General features: G+C 46.3%; 1 protein-coding gene across 3 annotated transcripts in view; it reads right to left on the reverse strand.

The window, feature by feature from the left end:
• KLHL3 (kelch like family member 3) overlaps positions 1-20108 on the reverse strand; it is a 49462-nt gene that overhangs the window by 24477 nt on the left and 4877 nt on the right. Inside the window, exons 1-4 of one of the 3 annotated variants that reach the window (XM_085073586.1) lie at positions 19943-20101; positions 12080-12196; positions 9026-9132; positions 3784-3905 (exon numbers count right to left, since the gene is read on the reverse strand). In XM_085073586.1, the coding sequence (XP_084929712.1) occupies positions 3784-3905; positions 9026-9132; positions 12080-12196; positions 19943-19956 (360 nt within the window). In that variant the 5' untranslated portion in view covers positions 19957-20101. Of the gene's footprint in view, positions 1-3783; positions 3906-9025; positions 9133-12079; positions 12197-12315; positions 12335-19942; positions 20102-20108 lie in introns of those variants that run through there. The other 2 variants (XM_085073588.1, XM_085073587.1) reach the window with 2 other exon arrangements.

The raw sequence follows: 20108 nt of genomic DNA on the forward strand, positions 1-20108 counted from the left end.
CTGTGCTCAAGCACACCACGCAGAGCTTCTCTGCCACAGGACTTTGTTGCCATCACTCCAAGCTGATAGGTTTGATATGGAAGTTGGAAAGCATGGAGCAATGCAACCACTTCAGCTGCAAAATCAAGACCTAACTGAAAAAGTCAGGTGATTGATATGCTAAAACCACCAGCTACCCCACACAGGTAAGGAGTAGCAGGCCATGTGCTCTGATGTGTGTTTATTATTTCCATTGAAATCAACCCAGGGCTGCACCTGAGCATCTGTAAATTTCCCCAAGATGCTCAGTTTTCCTTCCTTTTACATAAACTGCATAAAGCAGCTTCCTTCTAAATAAATGTATCCAGCTCCACCTTCAAATGAATGAGACCTTTGTATCATGCACATGAAAATTTACAACAAACCTTGATGTGGGATGCAACAGAAGAGGAACAACAGAAGGCAGCAGGTGTAGAAATCCCAGGATGGATTTTCCTGAAACTACAACATGACTGTGATAAAGACAGAAATTCTGTCTCTGCTCCACACCTTCCACACAAGTGGGAGGCTAAATCCCAAATGCACATTCACAGATAAAACTTCTCTATCATCCATCCTCCCTGAGTCCTCCTGTTGCTGCATCTACACTGCCTTGAGATCTCACTCTTAAGAATGAAGTTCCAGTAAAGCAGGATTGCATTTCTTGGGGTGATTCTCACCCAGGTACCCCAGCAGGGTCAGAAGAGAGTATTCCCTCCACATAGGCTCAGGATGGGCTGAAAATCCCCTTTGCCTGCACATTTGGGACATAATCTTGAGAAGAAATTGGATGAACACCCCCCAGGAACTCTCTACATGACTGGAACTGACTGCACAGGCTTGGCCCCTTGTACACATATCCTTCCTTACATAAAAAACAAAACAAAAGACACTGTGTCATTTCACTGCACAATCAGCTACAGAAACACATGCTTAGAGAAAGAGTCTCACTTCCTGAGCCCATACCAAGCCTATCAAAGAAAAAAAACCAAAAAAACAAAAAACAAAAAAAAAAAAAACCAACAACAAAAAAAACCCACAAAAAAACCCACTCAGGTTCCTATTACAAAAGAAATAACAAAAATCCTGTAAAAAGGCTTCTTGTTATGAAAGGCTGGGCACTGCTCATCATTCAAACACACTTGGGAACATTCATTCTGTGCTCCATGGCACCTTTGCTGCTCATCTTTTTCTCATTTCTATCCTGCTCTCATCTTATTTTTCTCACTGACAAGATACTGTCTTTTCATTTATTCACAAGTTTTGGTAGCTTGGCTGCATCTTCTCAGTTAATGCCACTGAGTAACATTTTTTTTCCCCATAGTTTCTACAATGAAATTACCTGGCACTTATACCCAGAAATTGCATCTTCCAGCTACTGAGAAAGTCTGAAGAACTCCTTTAAAGAAGCACCCTCGCCCTGCTAGAGAATCAGAGCATGTGACAAGGCAATAGGAGACCTCAGGAGATACCTGATGGGAAAAGAGAAAGTCTCCCTGTGCTCAAGAGAAGCTGCAAAGGAACAGCACAGTCAGGCACTACTGAGGTGTCCTTCTGGATGGAGGGAGGGATGGAGGGATGGATGACCCAGAACTGTGCAGCAAGAGGATGTGGTGATGTCAGGGACCAAACCTGCTCACTTCTTTCTTACACTGACATTGCTAATTCCGACTAGAGACTACAAGGAGCTTAATTTTTGCTGTTTTTAGCTTTCACTTCATGTGAAAATTTCCAACAAATCACAGAATATTCACCTCTGTAACCTTTTCTTGCTGTGGCTGCAGGTGAATATTAACCTGTTTATGGCATTTTGTTCAGAGTAAAACACCCAGAGACAGGATGGAAATTTCTCTTTCTGTTGGTTTCATAACACAATTATATTAAATTCCATAAAACATTTTCAGCATGAACATTTTAAACATGCAATAAAATTTAAACCAGTCAGTTAATCTTGCAGTAAATCAGCTTCATTTCTTTGCTCCTATGAATTAATTTACTTCTAGCCTGAAGAGTTACTCACAGAATGCATACTTGAAATAAATGCTGCAGTAAAAGGACCTGCTTTACTAGATTGGGAAAAAACACTTAGGATTCAAAACTGACATTTTTTTTCTGACTGTCTGAAAGATGAAAGCCAAAATACAGCCAGGGATCTACTTTAACTCCTTGTAATCCCTGGGCCACAGAAGGCAGGCTTTGGTTAGGTCTAACTAAAAAATATTGCTTTCCAGTTGCTCAGGAAAGGCAACATCTGGGTTTTTCACAGCCTGTCTGGGCAGAACAGAGCTGCCTCTCCAGCCTGCTCCAGCTCCCACAGCACTGCTAATGCCCAAGTGCAGCTGGAGCACCAAAACACTGCCTGGGAATGCAGCTGGAGTCACTGCCCAGGGCCCATCCAAGGCAGGCTCAGCAGATGGGATCCCAAGCTCTGCACATCCCATCTGCCCAGGGAGCTTCTGAAACACCTAATGCCCAGCAGCTTGGAAGGAAAGCACACCTTGCAGAAAGCATGTGGGTGTAGAAAACAGAAACAGGGACCAGCCTGAGGCTGTGAAAATGTCATTTTTCCTCCAGCACTGGAAGATCCCAGAGATGCAAGGAGCTCCCCCCCAGCCCTGCACTGAGTGCTGCTGTGTGTCAGCTCCTGATGACCTTGGTGTGGCTCACACAGCAGGCTCCACACTCCTGCCAGAGTGACAACTGCCAGGCTAGAGCACACCAAAAAGCCAGGCTGGTAAAACTGGAGGGCAGATGGGGCAAGAAAAGGCCCCCACAGATTCACATCATGAAGGATGGCAAGAGTTGGACTGCAGAGGGGACCCAGCTCTGGGGTTTGTCTGAGCTCCCATGGGAGGAGCAGCAGGTCAGCAAGAACCTGCACTCCCCCTGAGGGACTGGAGCAGAAGAGCTCACAGCAAGAACCTCATTTCAAGCAGAACCATTCTAATTTTGCCATGTTAATTAGGCCAACAAAACTCTCTCCAGCATCATGGACACAGACTTGTTCCCCTGGCAATGTCCAAGTCAAAGAGAGGAAGACAACAGGCTCACACTGCTGCTTGCAAACAAAAACAGAGACCAACCGAAAAGCACGTCCACACACGAGCTCCCAGCATCCCTTCCAGACATCAGCGGCTAAGTGCAGAGCCTTTTTCTTACCACAAATACAAGTAGAGTCAAAGAAAGAGCTTTACCAGCAGCCACAGCCATGTGACACTGCAAAACACTCTCTTCCTGAGCACCCTGCTTTATTTGAAGGCTGCCTTTCAATTACTCTTTCCACTTCTGGACAAATATTTACCTCTCAGAAATTCAAGACAGAGCACACACACAAAAAAAGGAAGAATGTCCTCATTTGAACAATGTATTCCACTCAAAGCTCTGTGAAACAACTCAAACTACCCAGAACAATTTAAAAACTAACAGCCACATTCCTCTGCCATGGCCTTAAAACATTTGACTCACTGCTTGTTTGAGTCTATTCTGACCTTCGACAGACTGACCCACAAGTCAGCACAGCTTCTTGGAAGGCAAATGCCTGCTCTTGTTATAAGAGCTCCACACAAAAGCTAAATGCAACATGACTTAAGCACAGGGAAAGCACTAAAGTGCCTCAAGACTAAACACAGGCTGGAAGTAGCTCTTTTCAAGCTCAACCTTTTACTTTCTGCAGCCTGAGGAGATCCCTCACCCCCGAAGGACCTGTGCCTTTGAGTTCCAAGCTTTTCATTTGGTTCTCCACAGGAGCTGCTGAACCAGACCTACCTGCACGTTCTCTTCCGTGACCTCGATCTCAGCAGTGTAGATGTAATCAATCAGCTTCCTCAGGGTCTGCCCATCAACGTCTTTGATCTCAATCTTCTTGGCCTTACTTTCAGACATGTCTCCTGAAATTCGTTTCAAAGGGACAGTTACAGTTTGCTCTGCAGAGCCTTGCTGCCCACACATCCAGCACCTTCTCCTGGGGTCTGACTACAAGACTGCCTGGCACTATCCCTGACCACTGAAGAACAGCCAGTGAGATTCCCAAAAGACTCCTAATGCCACCTAAAAAAACAATTCAAGATTGAGGACACTAGTGTAAAACAAAATAAATCAATAAATGCAATGAACTCTATTTCTTCACAGAAAAGAACCTGCCATGGTTCACCTGCATTCAAACAAATGTAAGAGCTAAAAATAAAACCCCAGTATGTCCCTCAATCATGTCTCAGTACAGGGACAGACTCAAATAGACTGTGAACAAGTGTCAAGAAAGCCTTTGCAAAATACATTTTTATATATAGTTATTAAAAACGTATTTAACATTTTTTATATATACATATGGATAGAATGAATATGTTGTAACAGCTGCATTCGGGTATTTTGTGGTATTCCCTACATTAAAAGCAATGCAGTGTTACTCTCTTTCTTTAGGAAGAAGCTGAAACCTGCTCAGGCAAACAAGCACCCAGGCCAGCCCTTACACCCAGTGTGCAGCAAGCTTCTCTCCTAAATTACCCTGCTGATGATGAACCCATGCAAATCTTACACCTCATGCAAAGCATCCACACAGAAAGGTGCACTTCTCATCCCTCACCTTCCCAACCTCACACCTTTGGATTTAGACTGTATCCTTTCTCCAAATCCTTAACTGAAAAGCAAGCAGAACTAGAGCAATAATTTCCTCCCTGAATATACAAGTAAAACCCCATAGCTGTGTAAGAGCCTATTCATGACCCAGGGCTTTATGCACACCTCCACACCCCCCATGGAACTGGAGCACATCAGAGGAACAAAACCATGCTGTGGGGAGCAGAAAGGACTCCCCACAGCCCCTCCAGCCTCCCCACATACAGTGACCTCACCCAGGATTTAACCACCAGGACCTCCATGGAAAAGAAAGAACAAACTCCCAAGCGGAAAGAAAATGACAGGTGGAAAAACAAAGCTAAACAAAGCAGAGCATGAAGAAATGTCAATTCTTAAACCTGGGCATGAATAATCACTACTCTCAGAAATCTGGTGACTCAGTACTGCTGTGGGATTAAGTGGAAAAATATTTCCTGCAGCCTATAGAAGTAATTACAGCCTACATCTCTGCGCAGCATTCGACAAGATGTGGCTGAGCACAGTAGGTGCACAGCACAGTCAGATGCTAAAGAGGGGCCAAGCTTGAGCAAAACCTGGATCCTGCTAATTGAACTTTGCTGACTCTCTCTATGTGAATAAGGAGGCAAATAATAGGAGTGGGGTGGGACCATGAGTGTTAGAAGAGTCAACAACATCCTAAGAACTGAAATAATATTTGTCCCAAATTCAATTTTTAAAATTGAATAATAAAATGTTATTCAGAGAAGCCCATGAATACAAATGTACCAGTACAAAGGCATAGATGACCTACATTGGGGAGGCCTTCAAAGCAGGTAGGACTCTTTAATTGACAAAATGTCATCTTCACACACTTCCTCCCCCCAAAAAATCCCAAACATCTCCAGAGATGAGAGGGCACTTCTGGTAACAGACCAGCCCCCATCAGGCCTGCCTACAAGGAGCAGCCACCAAACCCACCCTGCATGGGCAGGGTGAGTGGAGCCTGGAGCCCTGTGGGACCCAGTGCAGGGAGGGGCTCAGCCACACACACACAGAGATCCATGCAGAAATAACTTGGAGGGACCAATCTGATAGCATCATCTGTCGTTGTGGCATGCATGTGACATAGGCAACAAAAATAAAAGCTGTGTGGGCTTCCCCACCCACCAGCAAGCTGCCAGCCCTGCATACCAAAAGCCTCCACTGCCTCTGCTCCAGGACCAGCCCAGGCACCACGAGAGGGGAGTCTCTGTGCTGTGTCCCATGGTCAGACAGGATCTGACTCGGTGGGATCGAGTTCCTCCCACTTGTCACAGCCTGGACAACTCTCTAGTGCTGTGGAATGAGGGAGGGAGAACCTGGAGACACCACAAGTGAAGCAAGGCAGGGGTTGGTGCAGACCAGGAGCAGGCAACAGGCTGCCTCTTCCTCCAAGCACAAACCCAGGGTTGAGCCTCTGGAGCACCACTGAGTGCTGCAGCAGTGAGGGCATCTCACCTCCTATCTCTTCAGAAAAAAACCTTACACCTTAAACCCCACAAAGCCCAACTCCTAGGGTGTCTTTCATAAGCCGGACTCGAGCCTTACCTGACACCTTAACTACAGAATAATTCAAAGCACTGGCATCATCTCTGTGTGGAAAGGGCTGCCTTGCAGGAGGCAGTGCACAGCTCCATCCCTGCACCTCTGCAGCCAGGCAGGCACAGGGGACAAGAGATCAGGGAGCAAAGGCAGGCAAAACAGGCAGGGTGGCTCTGGGCAGACCCTCTGCAGGGAACAGACTTTGCAGACACCAGCCCCTGATGAAGGCAAGCCTTTCCTGCACCACACTCAACACCCAGCAGTGCCTTCTCTGCACCCCTCTGCTCCTGAGGGCAAGCAGAGAGCAGAGCTCTGTTTTGTCACCAGATAAACCACGCTCCAAACTGCAGCAGCCCCCAGTGCTGTGTTTACCCAGCACAGCAGCCTGCCCTGCCTCCTACACACTGCACTCCAGAGAGGCTTCTCAGTGCACAGCCACAGCTCTGGCTGTTTCCTAAGTCACAGATGTGCTGAGGGACAACACCAGTGCAGTGGATAACTCACACAAAGGGGTGAGTGCTTGGAAGCAGCACGTGAGACCTACAAGGGAGGTTTCTGCTTCCTCCTTCAGCACTTCCAAAATTCCAAAGGTACCTGACAGAAACAGTCGTAGCAGTGTCACTGAAGTATTTGTTGCCCTTTCTGAAATGATTGTGTTTTCTTCTAATGGACAGAAATTACTGTCCCAAATCATCCCCACAGAATAGTGCCAACAAGGACCAGACACCATCCAAAATGCTCTAGAAAGCCAGCATGGAAAGGGACACTCGGGAAATGCTGTGTCCCATCTCTCCTTCAGCAGTGGAAGATACAGATGGAAAATGTGCCTACCCATTTTCAGACTTTCTGGGAATATTTCAAAGAGGAATGGCTAATCAGAGGACACAAGATGGATTAGGAAAGACCTTAAGGTCATCACAAGGTCATTCATGGCTCCAAAGTCAGGTCTACCTGACAAGGACAGAGCCTGCAGAACAAGGAGCAGGCAAAGGTGGATGAGCTGTGGGTCTCAGTTTGGTTCCTACTGTTCACAGCTCCATCACTCACTGCTCACTGAATTCCCCTCCAGTGGGAATTCAGGGTGCACCAGCAGCTCCTGCAAATATCCCCACGGTGCAGCTGAACCTGAGCCCTTGGCTCCATCACTGATGTGCAGTGCAAAAGAACCAAGTCACAACAACCAACTCGTGTGCAAGCTGTGATTTTGAACTGTCCCCTTGCAGGGAGGGAACCCTCACACAGCTGGAAGGAGACCACGTATTCTGTCTTAGCAAGAGAGACCCAGACCTTAGGAATTTGAGGATAGCTAGCCTGAAAGCAAAGGGAGAGCTGGTCTTTGCCTGACCCTGTGCCCCCAGGGACGTGTCAGGGGGAGGGGACAGGCGGCTGCCGAGGCTGTCACCCAGCCCAGGGGAGCTCCAGCCAGCCACATGACGGGTTAGCTGATTACTGTTTAACTCACACAGTGAGGGATTACACGGCCCAGAGAATTCCTGCATGGAAACATGAGCAGCCCTGCACCACCACCTTCCCGTTCAGATGACCTCTAAGGATCAGAGGGTTTTTCCAAGGGTTTCTCTTTATTAAACTCATCAGGAACAAGCACCACAAGTCGTGCTTGAGGTGTCCTCACACACACAGCTGCTTCTGAGCAGCATCTGCTCCTCTGCCACACCACCATGGTCAGAACCAACTCCAGGGTGCAATGCCCCAGGAAACACAAATGCTCTCCACCTTAGCTCACCACACTGATAGAGCCACCATGGCAAGCATCACATCTCGTCTCACATTTTGCACCTGAGGTTTTCCCCCCACCTCCATTACAGAAGGAAAAAAGCTTCACAAATGATAAGTTCTTCCCTGAGAAATGCTGTGTTCTACTTCCAGCAAAGTGAATTAAACTAGGTCTAATCTCAAGGCTTTTAAAAGGAAGAAGTAAGGCCCAGCCCACAAACAAATGAACATGAAACAGAGAATAAAACCCCTGAACCTCATTTATGTTGAAGCTCAGGGACAGTAACAGCCATTCCCTGGGGTTTTCAGTCATTTTCTTTGTATTTGTGAGTTCCTATCCTGGAAATGAGGGCAAGGAAAAGGAAGGAAGCTAAGGAGTTTCTGACCAGACTAATTTTACTATAATGACTTGAATAAGCTGGTCACTCCCCTGCCTCGGGATTGGTATGACTTTCTTTGGGTTTTTTTTTTTGCTGACCCATCTGGGCACAGCCTTTGAAGGGCACCTGCCACAGCAATCAGGTGATCAGAGGAGGAATTTTGTCCTCTTCTTCCTTTCTATCACTACCAAAACACACCAGACTGCAGCAACCCACCCTGCCAAAAAGCTGGGCTGCTAAAACACACTGGGATCAAGAGAACAACGGTGTTATTTCAGGCAGCAGAAAAAAGTGCCATGAGAGATTAAACATCTGTGACTGCCAAATCAGTATCGGCAGGACTGAGCATTGAAACTACAATTCCTGTGCCAGCAACTTCTTTGATGTGCACCATGAACATTTAGGGCACTGAAAACGTGCTTGATGGTAATGTTTTCATGATCCAAGGTCTTGTTAGGGCAAAAAAGAACCAAAAACATAAAGCAGTGAGCCAAACCCCACAGCAACCTCACAGTGCCCCACATGCTGACCACTGACCCCACAGCCATACAACCACCCCACAGGAATGAGTCAAGGATGACCAGCATCATCCATCAAGTGCAGCAAACTGCATCTGTCCCACTTCTGTCTCAAGGAAATCCTCTCCTGCCTGTGCTGAGCTCCTGACAGAGACACAGCCTGAGGCTGGGGACTGCAATGGCCCCTGCAGCCCAAGCACAGTCTGGTGGCAAAAGGAGTACCTGTAAACATGGCACAAAAATAAGGGCTGCAGGCTGCAAGCACCACCCGGTGAGCTTCCATCTCCACGGTTTCGGCCACAATCACCACATCACAGAGGAGCCGCTTGCTGGGAAAACACCAGAAAAGACAAAGATCATTTCAGAACTCCTGGTCAGGCAAAAAGCTATATTGCTACAGCCTGAAAAAGTGGGAGACCCACCATTACAGACACTGCACCTGAGCTTCTGCCAAATCTCAGGGGAAGGTCGTCTAATCCTTCAGCTACCAGCTCCTACCACTGTTTGCCTACAAAGCAAGGACTGAACCCTCCTGAGGCTGCAGCCTTTCTGCTTTCCCAAGGAAAAAAAACCTGGAACACAAACTAGGCACACATGCTGCCCAAAAAACAAAAGGTAAGGGGCTCCTTCACCTCCCAAACAAGTAGGGCTTGGAGAAAACAAAGAAGAGCTTAAAGATTCGGACACTATGTGGAGCCAGGCTCTAGCAGATCTGTAAGACAAGAAATAACCATGCAAGAGAACACCAGCAGCACTTTCATTTTCCCATGGCAGAAAGGAAGAGTGGAAAATGAAGTGATTTCTGTACTTCCTTCTGTGCTTGGCACTAAAGAATGTGGCCACCAAAATATGTCCTGGCACTGGTAAGTGCAGAGGCTGCCTCAGCCATCTGCCAGAGAGGAGGTATCAATCTTTGGAGTTTATCCATGGGCCTGAGGACTTCATTTGCCTCATGAATTGGTCTAGGATTAAGAGTCACTGGGATAAAGAATGGGGTTCCAGACAGAAACCCAAAAAACAAACTTCTAAGCTCCCCCACAGACTCATTGTAGAGCTTTGGAAAAGTCACTTCATTAACGAGTGACCTTTTCTACTCACCCCACGTATGTCCTTTGAGGATTCATTAGTTAATGTTTGCACAGAGCTTCGCAGATGCCGACAGCAAGAAGTGCTCAGCCTCCCAATAAGTTGGTTTAAGATGCTTAAGCATACAAATGCAAACTAAGGGTGTTCTTTTCAAATGTCAAGCCCGAAAAAGGATCAGTGTCTGTAAATCTAGATGTTGCTTTCTCTTTGGAAATACTCACTGAACTTTGCCTTTTGGAAACTGTATTATCAAATAGACATAGACAGAGCTTCTAGTGAACGAGGTATGTCTCTTCTTCTCCATATATTGAAATATATGAACAAAACTACTGTGAAATGGAGGGTTATAGACGGAAAACAGGAAGAAAGTAGGAACTGGCAGTCTACCCTACATTCATCACAGTTTGGAAGGGGGAAGAGCAGTGAGGAGAACTCTTTAAGAGCCTCTTAATGGAAGCTTCCTCATTTCTTTTAGCTTATGTAAAAGGTACTCTGTTCAATTCTTCTTTGGACTACAGTCATCTAAAGCACCACTCATAAAATTAATTTCATCCACATTTGCACACTAAAAGCCTAAGTGGCAGTTAGAGACATGGTTTAGTGGTGGCCTTGGCAGTGCTGGGTTAAATGATCTTAGAGGTATTTTCCAACCTAAACTATTCTATGATTCTATACAGTAAATAGGTTAAAGGCTTAGCATGATTTTTCTAGACCCTCTGTATGAGATTATGCATGTGAAGGGAGAAACTATTATTCAAGGTATCTATTAACACTGATTGCTGACAGTTTAACAGATTTCCAGCTCAATGCACATTCAAGAGATGTGAAAAGTGTATAGTCCACATCAATGGAAAGCCAACAACAAAAAAAAAGAGTACCCAGAAGATGAAAACATCAAACAGGTGCTTAAGGGCAGCTTTCAGTCTTCTATATTTTATCTGTTCAGTACTTCACAAGATACCTAACCACAGGCACTAAGAAACATTGTCCAACTCCAGTTATTCCCACTATGCTTCAATTAACAAAGGAATAATGGTAGCACAAAAGATTTCTGAATATAGCTGCACAAACCTTTATTTTCAGATCCTTTGCTTTCAGTACAAAGAAAGGACCAGAAGGACGCCAGTTAAAAGGAAAAGGAAAAAAAAATTACAACATACTCTGCTTCATGGAATTGTTACAATATTTCCATTTTCTGTTCCTATGCAACAGAGAATCACTGTCAGATATCTGTGGAAGGAAACATTTCCAATCCTTCTCCACACTAGAGAATGTGTATATTAGGAAACTACTTAACCCATGGAGAATAAGTAGCTATTACAGCACCTTCTGAGTACTTGGAGTGTGCAGGAAGAGCAAAGGGTGTTAGCTGCTTTCATCACATCATCTCAGTGAGGCAGCACATACATTCATGTGTGTGACACACATGAATGCCATAAGAATTCTTTATAAAATCAGAAAGATTAACAAGTCCAATGAACTAAACAGAGAAACACTCTCTGAACTTCTGTCTGGTTTGTGGGATAACAGCAACCAGGAAACAGCTCAGGCTGAATCTCTGCCACCACACTGCTGATGTGATGACAGCAGTTTTCAAGGCTGTGTTCACAGATACTTCTTCAGTGTCTGTTCTCCCTGTACCACACAGCTGTGTAAAGACCAAGGTGTTCTCTTTTAACTAATATCAGCATTTTTCAATTTGAAAGAAGACAGCTGACATTCTTCCTGAGTACTTGGGGCTTTTTTTGCCCCTTACTTTGGAGTGCTAAGCCCAGACTGAGTGATGCTGCTAGTTAAAGAGACTAAGAACAGTACATTAATAATCTCTGGTCTGTAATTATGTGTAGGTGTCTTAATGCCTATAATGTTCTATTATTGGGTTTCAGACCATTATCTCAGTTAAGAACACAGTTTACAGCTGAATTTGCTGTAAGTAATGGAAAAGACTAAATGAATTACCATCTATAAATGAAGGCTATGGCTCAGATAACGTTTTTGGGAAGAGAGAGGCCTGAGACTGGGGAGAGCAGCCCACCACAAAAGGACTCTATTTTAGCTTTCTACTCATTGATCAATCCTCTACATGCAACCATCAGCTATAACAAAAGGTGGCACAGACTGTTGTCTTCATCTCCCAATCAGCACAATTCTGCTAAACCAGAGAGGGTGCCCAGGAAGTCAAAAGTGTACCTTCGTAATTCATTCATGACCTTGAAAGCCTTTCTCATGTGAGAGGGATTGACTGTCACTGTACTCTGGTCCTTTTCATCTTCAGCTGCCTCAGAGGGACGGGAACTCTGCTTAATGCTAAAAACAGGGACAAAAAAAAAAAAAAAAAAAAGGAGCAGAAAGTTTGATTCAATGGCACTTTAAAAAACAAGCATCCTAAAAATGCAGCACAGAGTATTAAGCATGGAGTTACTCACAAGTCTGTTAGTCACTTTAGGCTCTCCACATGAAGAGCATCAAAAAATACAGCTACTTCTGCACGGATATTGAAAGCCAACTCAGCCCACATTTCAGTCAGCAGGGAAGAAAAGAAAAAAGTGCCAAACACCTGAGGACAAAGCCTAGCCTTACAGGCTTCAGGCCAGGAAAGCAGTATAAGTTGAAATTCAAGCCAGAACATAATTGCCTCACTGAATACAAATAGACTTCAGCACTGGGAACTACAAGAGTAGCACGGATTTTTTAACATTCATACAGAGAAAAAGAAGTTTAGTCTTCAATGTCCCATCTGAAAAAGGAAAGCACACAATACATGACTTATATCTTCTATGGAGGCAAGAAGAAAAGGGCTATTAAAACTCCCTGCACAGCTTTCAAAGCTTTACTGAAGCCACACCCCATGTCCATTTCAGAAATAGGTCTATTTATTGCCACTGAAACATATGGAATGAATTATTAAACCTTCCTACCAGAACCACCAGCTACAGAGGTAATGTCAAACCAGAAGCACCCAGTGCTGTGCTGTGTTTAACCAGGCCAACAGGTGCCTAAGGCACAGACATGGCCTCATTACTGTGTTGGGAGCATTGGCTCTCTACACACAATTGACAGCAGGTCAATATCTCCACCTCCCTGCTCTGAAAGCCTGGGAAATCACTCGGAGCTAAAGGCTCCCATCTGGGAAAGAAGCAGCACTTTGGGGTAGGTCCTGTTCTGCTCACCCCTCAAACCCTGCCAGGCAAAGGCAAACAAGACAAGCCAAGGAGAGCTGTCCATGTCAAAAGCCAACCCCAAGAGAATGGCACATCTCAGGAGCTCACAACTCCATCACCACCACGAGCCTGACTGGAGACCTCCTCAGAGCTTTTCCTTCCAAAGGAGAGCCTCCCTCTGCTTCACCTCTGTCCCCTCCTCCTGCCACCTTTCTTAGTTGGGCTGATGATAAAAAAGGCTGAATTGGATTAAAGCAGCAGTCTGGGCAGCCCAGCATGCTGGCTCTCATCACTCAGAAGGTGATGTCTGAAGAAGGGTAAACAGCAGGGAAGTGTGGAAGGATTCTTCCCAGAACAACCTGCCAGCCTCTGCTCAGGTGTGTGTGCATGCACATACATATCTGTATACATGTATAGTTACACACAATGACTTCCCCTTTGAAAAACACATTATTCACTGTTTACAGCCCCTTGACAGTGTGAGGCCCTTGCTGAACATTCCATCCTCCCCACTGTCTGCTCCTGACCAGTGGCTGTCACCATCCCCTGTCCCTTGACACCACCCAAAGCTCTTTGCCCTGCAGTTGTCTTTGGTGGGCTGCACTCTCCTTCCTGGAGAAGCAAGAGGCTGAGCAGCAGCCAAGCTGCACACAGCTCAAATCCATGCCTGCATACTGAGCAGCCTCCAGCTTTGTGCCTGAGACAAAGGTTAATGCCTAAAACCAGCCAAGTCCAATTCTGTCACTTTGCTGAGCAAGTGAAATATTTTCAGCCATAAGTGAAGCCGCAAGGCTGAGCACAGCATCACTCAGCACATGTCCCAGTGAAGGAGACAACTTCCCAGAGTGTTACAGTCATCATCCAATTGCCTTAGCAAGGCTGGATTAAAAGACAAAAAATCAGAAAGGAGAATAGCTCATGTTAAATGTTCAGCATTCGAGGGACTGGCACCAGGCAACGACACAAACAGCTTTTCTATCCCTGAAGAAAGCTGAACTCATTCTATGCCAGAAGTACTGCCAGAGGTGTTTGTGGGCATGGAGCTGTGCTGGCACTTGGCTCTTCCCCAGCTCTGCACACTCCAGGGAGGAAGCCTCCTCGCTCCAGGGACACAGCCAAATCCAGCTAAGTTTCAGTGCTGTGTCTATCAAAAGCCCTGGTTGAAACTTCAGGCCAAGTTTGACCACAGCTTTGAAGCCCCCAGCATAAACCCTTAGTTTTTAAACAGCTAAACCTGCCCCTGTGGCACAAAGGAGCCAAGGAGGGAAAAACAAGGCTCTGGAAGTGCAAGAGACTTCACAGAGCTTCCAGGCTCCAAAGCTGAAAGGTACAGGAAGCAAGCAAAGTAAACAAAACAAGAAAAAAATTAAAAAGAAAGTGAAAGTGAAAGGCAGCACCAGGAAGAGCCATTCTCATTACTGCCAGGACAGGACAGCTGGATCGCCAGGGGACACTGCCCCAGGCACCTCACAGACACACCTCACAGACCCAAAACCAAGCCATGCACACAGAAATCATGGGGGCTCTTTAATAAGAACAAGCACACTGCTGAGATTTATTTATTAGCTCTCCAGCGCTGGAGAGCAAAGATTCATTATGTTCAAACTTTTCTGCTGGCAAAAGATTCAGTTCAAAGGACACAGCGAGTTTCACTGAACACCAAAGTAAATGTCAGGTCAACAAGCCTTCATAAAGCCTCAACTCCACCAACATTTGTCTATGTATTTTAAAAGCAAAAAAAAACTTGCTTCAGGATTTTGGAAAAAGATCAGTCAGCTCTTCCTAAAAAGCAAGAAAGATAATTTTTTTTTAAATATCCTAAGAGAAATCCTCAGCTTTATTAACAGGGGCAGATTTCAGAATTTGCCAAAGGCTTCCCATAAGAAAATACTGCAGATTATCTGGTTAAAAACTTGTTTCGAAAAAGATCAAGATATGCTATTTAAAGTTTTTTCCAAGTGACTCATATGAAAAAAAAAAAGATTTGAAGAATTAATGGATAAGAGCCTTTAACTCATCTTTAAGACTGATTCAGATTCCAGAGAATTGTGTTCCAGTAAAGGACAGAGGATGATTTTATCTGCGAGAGATATTTTCCACCTCCATGCACATACTCTCAGAGATTACTGACACATTTCCAACAGAAAAATGCAAGAACCTGAATGCTCCAAGCAAATGCAACCTGCCACATAGCAAAAGCAGCCCCTGAGAAGAACCAAACCATTACGTTTCACAGCTTTTTCTGAGATTTTTCCTCCCACAAGACTAAGAATTATTACATTTATTACACTGTTGTTATTTTAATGGATCAAAGCAAAGGAGGAATAGGGTCCTCTGAGCAAAGATGCCAACCAAGACCAGCTGCACATGCTGGAGTCCCTACACCCCGTGAGCACAGGGACATCCCCCCCAGCACCTCCACGTTTGCCAAGCTGATGTCCTACTACACCAGCAGGACTCGTGAGCCAGCTGCCAGCAGCAATTTGTTCTATTCCTGGGCTATCCAAGGCCATGCACTGAGTGAATGGACAAATGATTTAATTTCCCTGGGCCAGATGAACATCCTCTTTACAGACACAGCAGGATGCTCCTAAAATGAGCAGAGAGGCTCTTTGTTTCAGACAGTGACAACCCCACTGCCACCTCCTGCATGGCCTTTCAATGATGTCCCCCAGTTAAATGAATGAACCCTGATTTGAGGGTCCCCAATTAAGCCAGTGAAGCTAATCACCACCCCGTTGACACCGTGTTCCTCCTCTCCAGGACCCCCTAGCAGGGCTGTGCTCAGGCTGCCAGTGTTCACAGCCTATCTCCTGCCCAAGCCTGGCCACAACCCAGCTGACAGAAAGGTATTTTAAAAACCCATAACCCACCGTTCTGCTGCCCGCATGCACCAGCTATAAAGTTGGGTTGCCTTAGTTACCAGCAGTAATTACAGATGTCTTTGTAGATTATGGGAAAGAATAAAAGCCTTCCTTAGAGATAAACTGTCCCCTGGCAAGATTATTGCCGTGCAGAGAGCTGGTAAACCCCAGGAGCAAAAATCCCAGCTCTGCCAAATCCAATTCTAACACTGGCTTTAGGGGAGCTAGGAGTTCACCCTGAAGGAAGGGCAGATCTCAAATGCACTCTCCTTCAGAGCACAGAAGGATGAGTTTCTGCTCATGTTTCTGGGGCAACAGCCTCCAGGCTCAGCTCCTAACCCAATGTGAACCCCACAGAGGTCCCCCTCTACCAGGCTCTCACATTGGAGAGATGATGGCACCCCAGACATGTCCAGCCAGCCTCATCCCACTGGGCAGCACTGGAGGTCTCTGGGAGCTGCTTTTCTCTCCTGCCTGAGCACCACAGGCTGAGCTCTGCTCTCCTGGTTGTTCCCTAACACCACAGAGCATCAGCACAAGTTTAGCCAAAGCCAGGCTCATCTCCTGCCCTCCCACAACATGGGCAATCCAGCACCTCTGCAGGGGCTTCATATCCTTGTATGAACTTAAAAATGCCTGCCAGCTGTAAATTGCCAAAGCCTATGGAACTTCTTTGTGGGATATGTCAAAATCATCAGCAGAAAATGTTAATATACCATTTCTGAGAGGTTTGACATCATTCTGATCCAAAAATCTGACAGATGCCCAATCGCAGTTATAGTGCTCAAAATTTTAATACTTCTACAAAGATAAATGGAGACCAAAATATTAGTTTAAGCTAAGCAAAATGAAAAATCATTTTACCTTAACTGGCCTAATTCTCTCTTTAGAATCAATGCCCCAAATCACAGCACAAATACATTATGCCAAATAGTTTTATTCCTCAAGTCAGGCAGACACAGTAAAGAAAACATATCAGTGTAACAGCATAGTTACAAAAACTTCAGTTTCTGAATTTGTCTTTAGGTACACACAAGGACATTAAAAAAAATTGTGACTGAAGGAATCCACACACTGAGCTGGCCTTTGAGAGGATTTCAGAGAAATGCATTATCATTAAAACATATGGAAGGCAGCATAATGGAATGGACTATTTTTCTTTTAATAGCGATATTATTTTCCTATCTTTTTGATTTTTTTTCAGAGCCTACATCAACAGGGAGACATTAGCTTAGGAAAACACACAACTGGCATAGAGCAGAACCCCAAAAGGATATTCATATCAAAGGAGACCTCAGGGGGAAAGCAGACTTTGGGAACTAGTGAGAAGAAAAGCCTTTGCTCACAGTAAAGGAAACAACACAAAAAACTCAAATACGGCAATACCATTTGCCTTCAAAGAAAAATATTGTATTTCTCAGATACCACAGACTACCCTCACTCAAACATAAAACTACAGGTGTTTTAATATTTTAACAAAAAAAATTAACAGTCCAGGAGCTTTTCTCTATTCAAACTCAAAAATATCTTGGAAATTCAGAACCAGAGTATCCTACCCATGTGTAAGCCTTACACAATTTCTCCACAAAATAAAAGTCTCTATGAGCACAGTAAAAGAAAACCAGGATTCTGAAGCATTTTATTGCCAAGTACAAATGTTTCAGGTTAAATCTCCCTTGCCCCCAGCTGCTTCTGCTCATGTGCAATGACATGGGCACATGATACCACTGAACAACCTGGGTGTGCAAGTTAACAGGATATTTGAGTCTGGGCAGCCTTGGGACCACAGTCAGAGGTGATGTGAGCACCAATAACACAGATCCTCACTGACTTCGAAAATGAAAAATGCAGTAGTATTAAAAAAAAAAAAATTCAAAACCAGGGGGAACTCTGCTGTAATGAAAGTCACTGAGTGTAAAATTTGAGGGCCAATCTGCCTGACACAGATCTGAGTTGAAATGCAGGGCGAAAGCACAGCAACAAGCACTGAGCAAGCCCACAGTGTGAGCCCACCAAGGTCATTTTTGAACACCTCCTCCAGGACTTGCTCCAAGCAGGCAGAGCAGCCCCAGCACAGCCCCACACACCGTGCCCTTTTGAACCAGAAAGCAGGTGAATATTTCCAGCTTTCCTTGCCAGGAGTCAAACCCCACATCATTACTGCCTGCAGCCAGGTCAAGACCACCTTCCTCTTCCTGAAAATTAGAAATGCAAGCAGCAATTTGGGTAATCATTCTTCACTTCCAGAGGCAGAGAACATGCTGATGGGGATGGCCCTTCATGCCCTAAAAACAGACAGTCTGGAAACAACAGGATAAAGTAGAACAGTCCAGGTATTTTCCCGATGGCTTTTTCACTGCTGTATCCCCAGAAAAAGGCCTCCAGTCAAAATGAAACCATTGCTGGGAACCATCAAAAAAAAAAGCAATAAGCAACTGTGCCAAGGATGATCCCAGCCTGGGGTATCAAAACAGCTCTGTTCCACTTCCTCAAACACAGGCTCATTTACACAAACAAAGAAAAAAACAAAAAAAAGGAAATCCCATTCCATGAGCTAGCATCTAGCATGACAAACTAAGATTTAAAGGCACTTGGAACTAATTAATATTTGGATTAATATTCAGAGGTGAGTGTTCACACCATTACGGGAAGCAGAAGCCCCACAATGAGAAATGTGGCAGGATGAAAGGTTTTGCACATTAAATACACAAACAATTGCAACCCTTGAGTCACAGAAGGGTAGAAAGCTGCCCTTTGGAGCTTGGAAAACAACTCACACAGGCTGCTGCAAATGTTTTCCCTCAACAGAAGGAAAATATCCAGAATTCAAGGGTTGACTCCAGCTTAATTTTCTAATGTATCACATTTAAACAAAACTTCTGTCAAGTCCTGACGTTTAGTCCTACCAGCAGGTCAAGCCCTCTCCCTGCTCCCCCCACCTCCTGCAAGGTCACCAGCACAAAATGAAGCACTCAGCATATCCTGTTTTTAAAAAAATATTGCAAAAACCCAAACCAGCTCAATGTTTAGTTTGAAGCAGCACAAGTGGCTTCTGGTGTGTGAAAGGCACCTGACAGAGGGAGTAACGAGGGCAGAGCCAAAACACTGAACATCTCTCCGGCATCCACGAGGTCCCTGCGCAGCAATAATATCTTTTATGGGTTCAGTGGACATTAGGTCGACTCGGTAAACACTTCTTCAAGCAGGTTTTGAAGCAAAACAGCTGCCTGGCAGGAAATAAAGTCTATACAGCCCAGCCACGGTGCGAGGGAGACTCGGGATCCCCTGCACTGCCCTACCACCGCACCGTGCCAGGCTTCACACACCCCGGCAGGAAAGCCGACCCCAAAGGATCCACGGGCGTCACGGATCTTCACTCGTGACTCAAAAAGCAGCAAATATCAGAGAGTCTGTCTTCAGCGGAATGCCGAAGCCGGCTGCCCGAGGTTCCAGGCGCAGGCAGGGTTCACACAAACCCGGCACATCGTGCTGGCGGGGCGAGCCTGCGGGGCAGCTACCCACCCCGCTGTCCGGCATCCCACCCCTCTGTCCGGCATCCCACCTCCCTGTCCGGCATCCCAGCCCGCTGTCCGGCATCCCAGCCCCCTGTCCGGCATCCCACCCCTCTGTCCGGCATCCCACCCCTCTGTCCGGCATCCCACCCCTCTGTCCGGCATCCCAGCCCCCTGTCCGGCATCCCAGCCCCCTGCCCGCACCTCCATTTTAGCGAGCACCCCCGACCCGCGTCCCTCACCTCCTCAATTACACCCGAAACACATCCTACGGAGAGCGCTCCGCCGCCTCGTTGCGGGCACGCGGGGCGAAGCCGCCTGTCACCATGACATTGCAACATCCGCGGGCAGCGCGGCGGGCGCCCATGGCACAGGCATTCCTGCCGGCGGCGAGCGGGATCCCCGCGGCTGCGCCCCGCATTCCTGCGCGCAGCCCCGCACCGCTCGCACCCCGCGGAACGGCATCCCCATCCCGCGGCGCTCGGCGCGGACACAAAGGCTGCCGGCGGTACCCACCTCTCCTCCTCCATGGTGCGGGGCGGCGGCAGGGCCGGCTCAGCGCCCCGGGCCCGGCATGGCTGCGAGCGGCCGCCCCCGCCCCGGGCCGCTTCCTGCGGGAGCGGAGCGCTGCGTGCCGGGCGCGCCCGCCGCACCGACTGCCGCCGCCGCCGCCGCGCAGCCC

Source organism: Lichenostomus cassidix, chromosome 13, assembly GCF_008360975.1.
Source record: "Lichenostomus cassidix isolate B80296 chromosome 13, HeHo_3.0, whole genome shotgun sequence".
NCBI lineage: Eukaryota > Metazoa > Chordata > Aves > Passeriformes > Meliphagidae > Lichenostomus > Lichenostomus cassidix.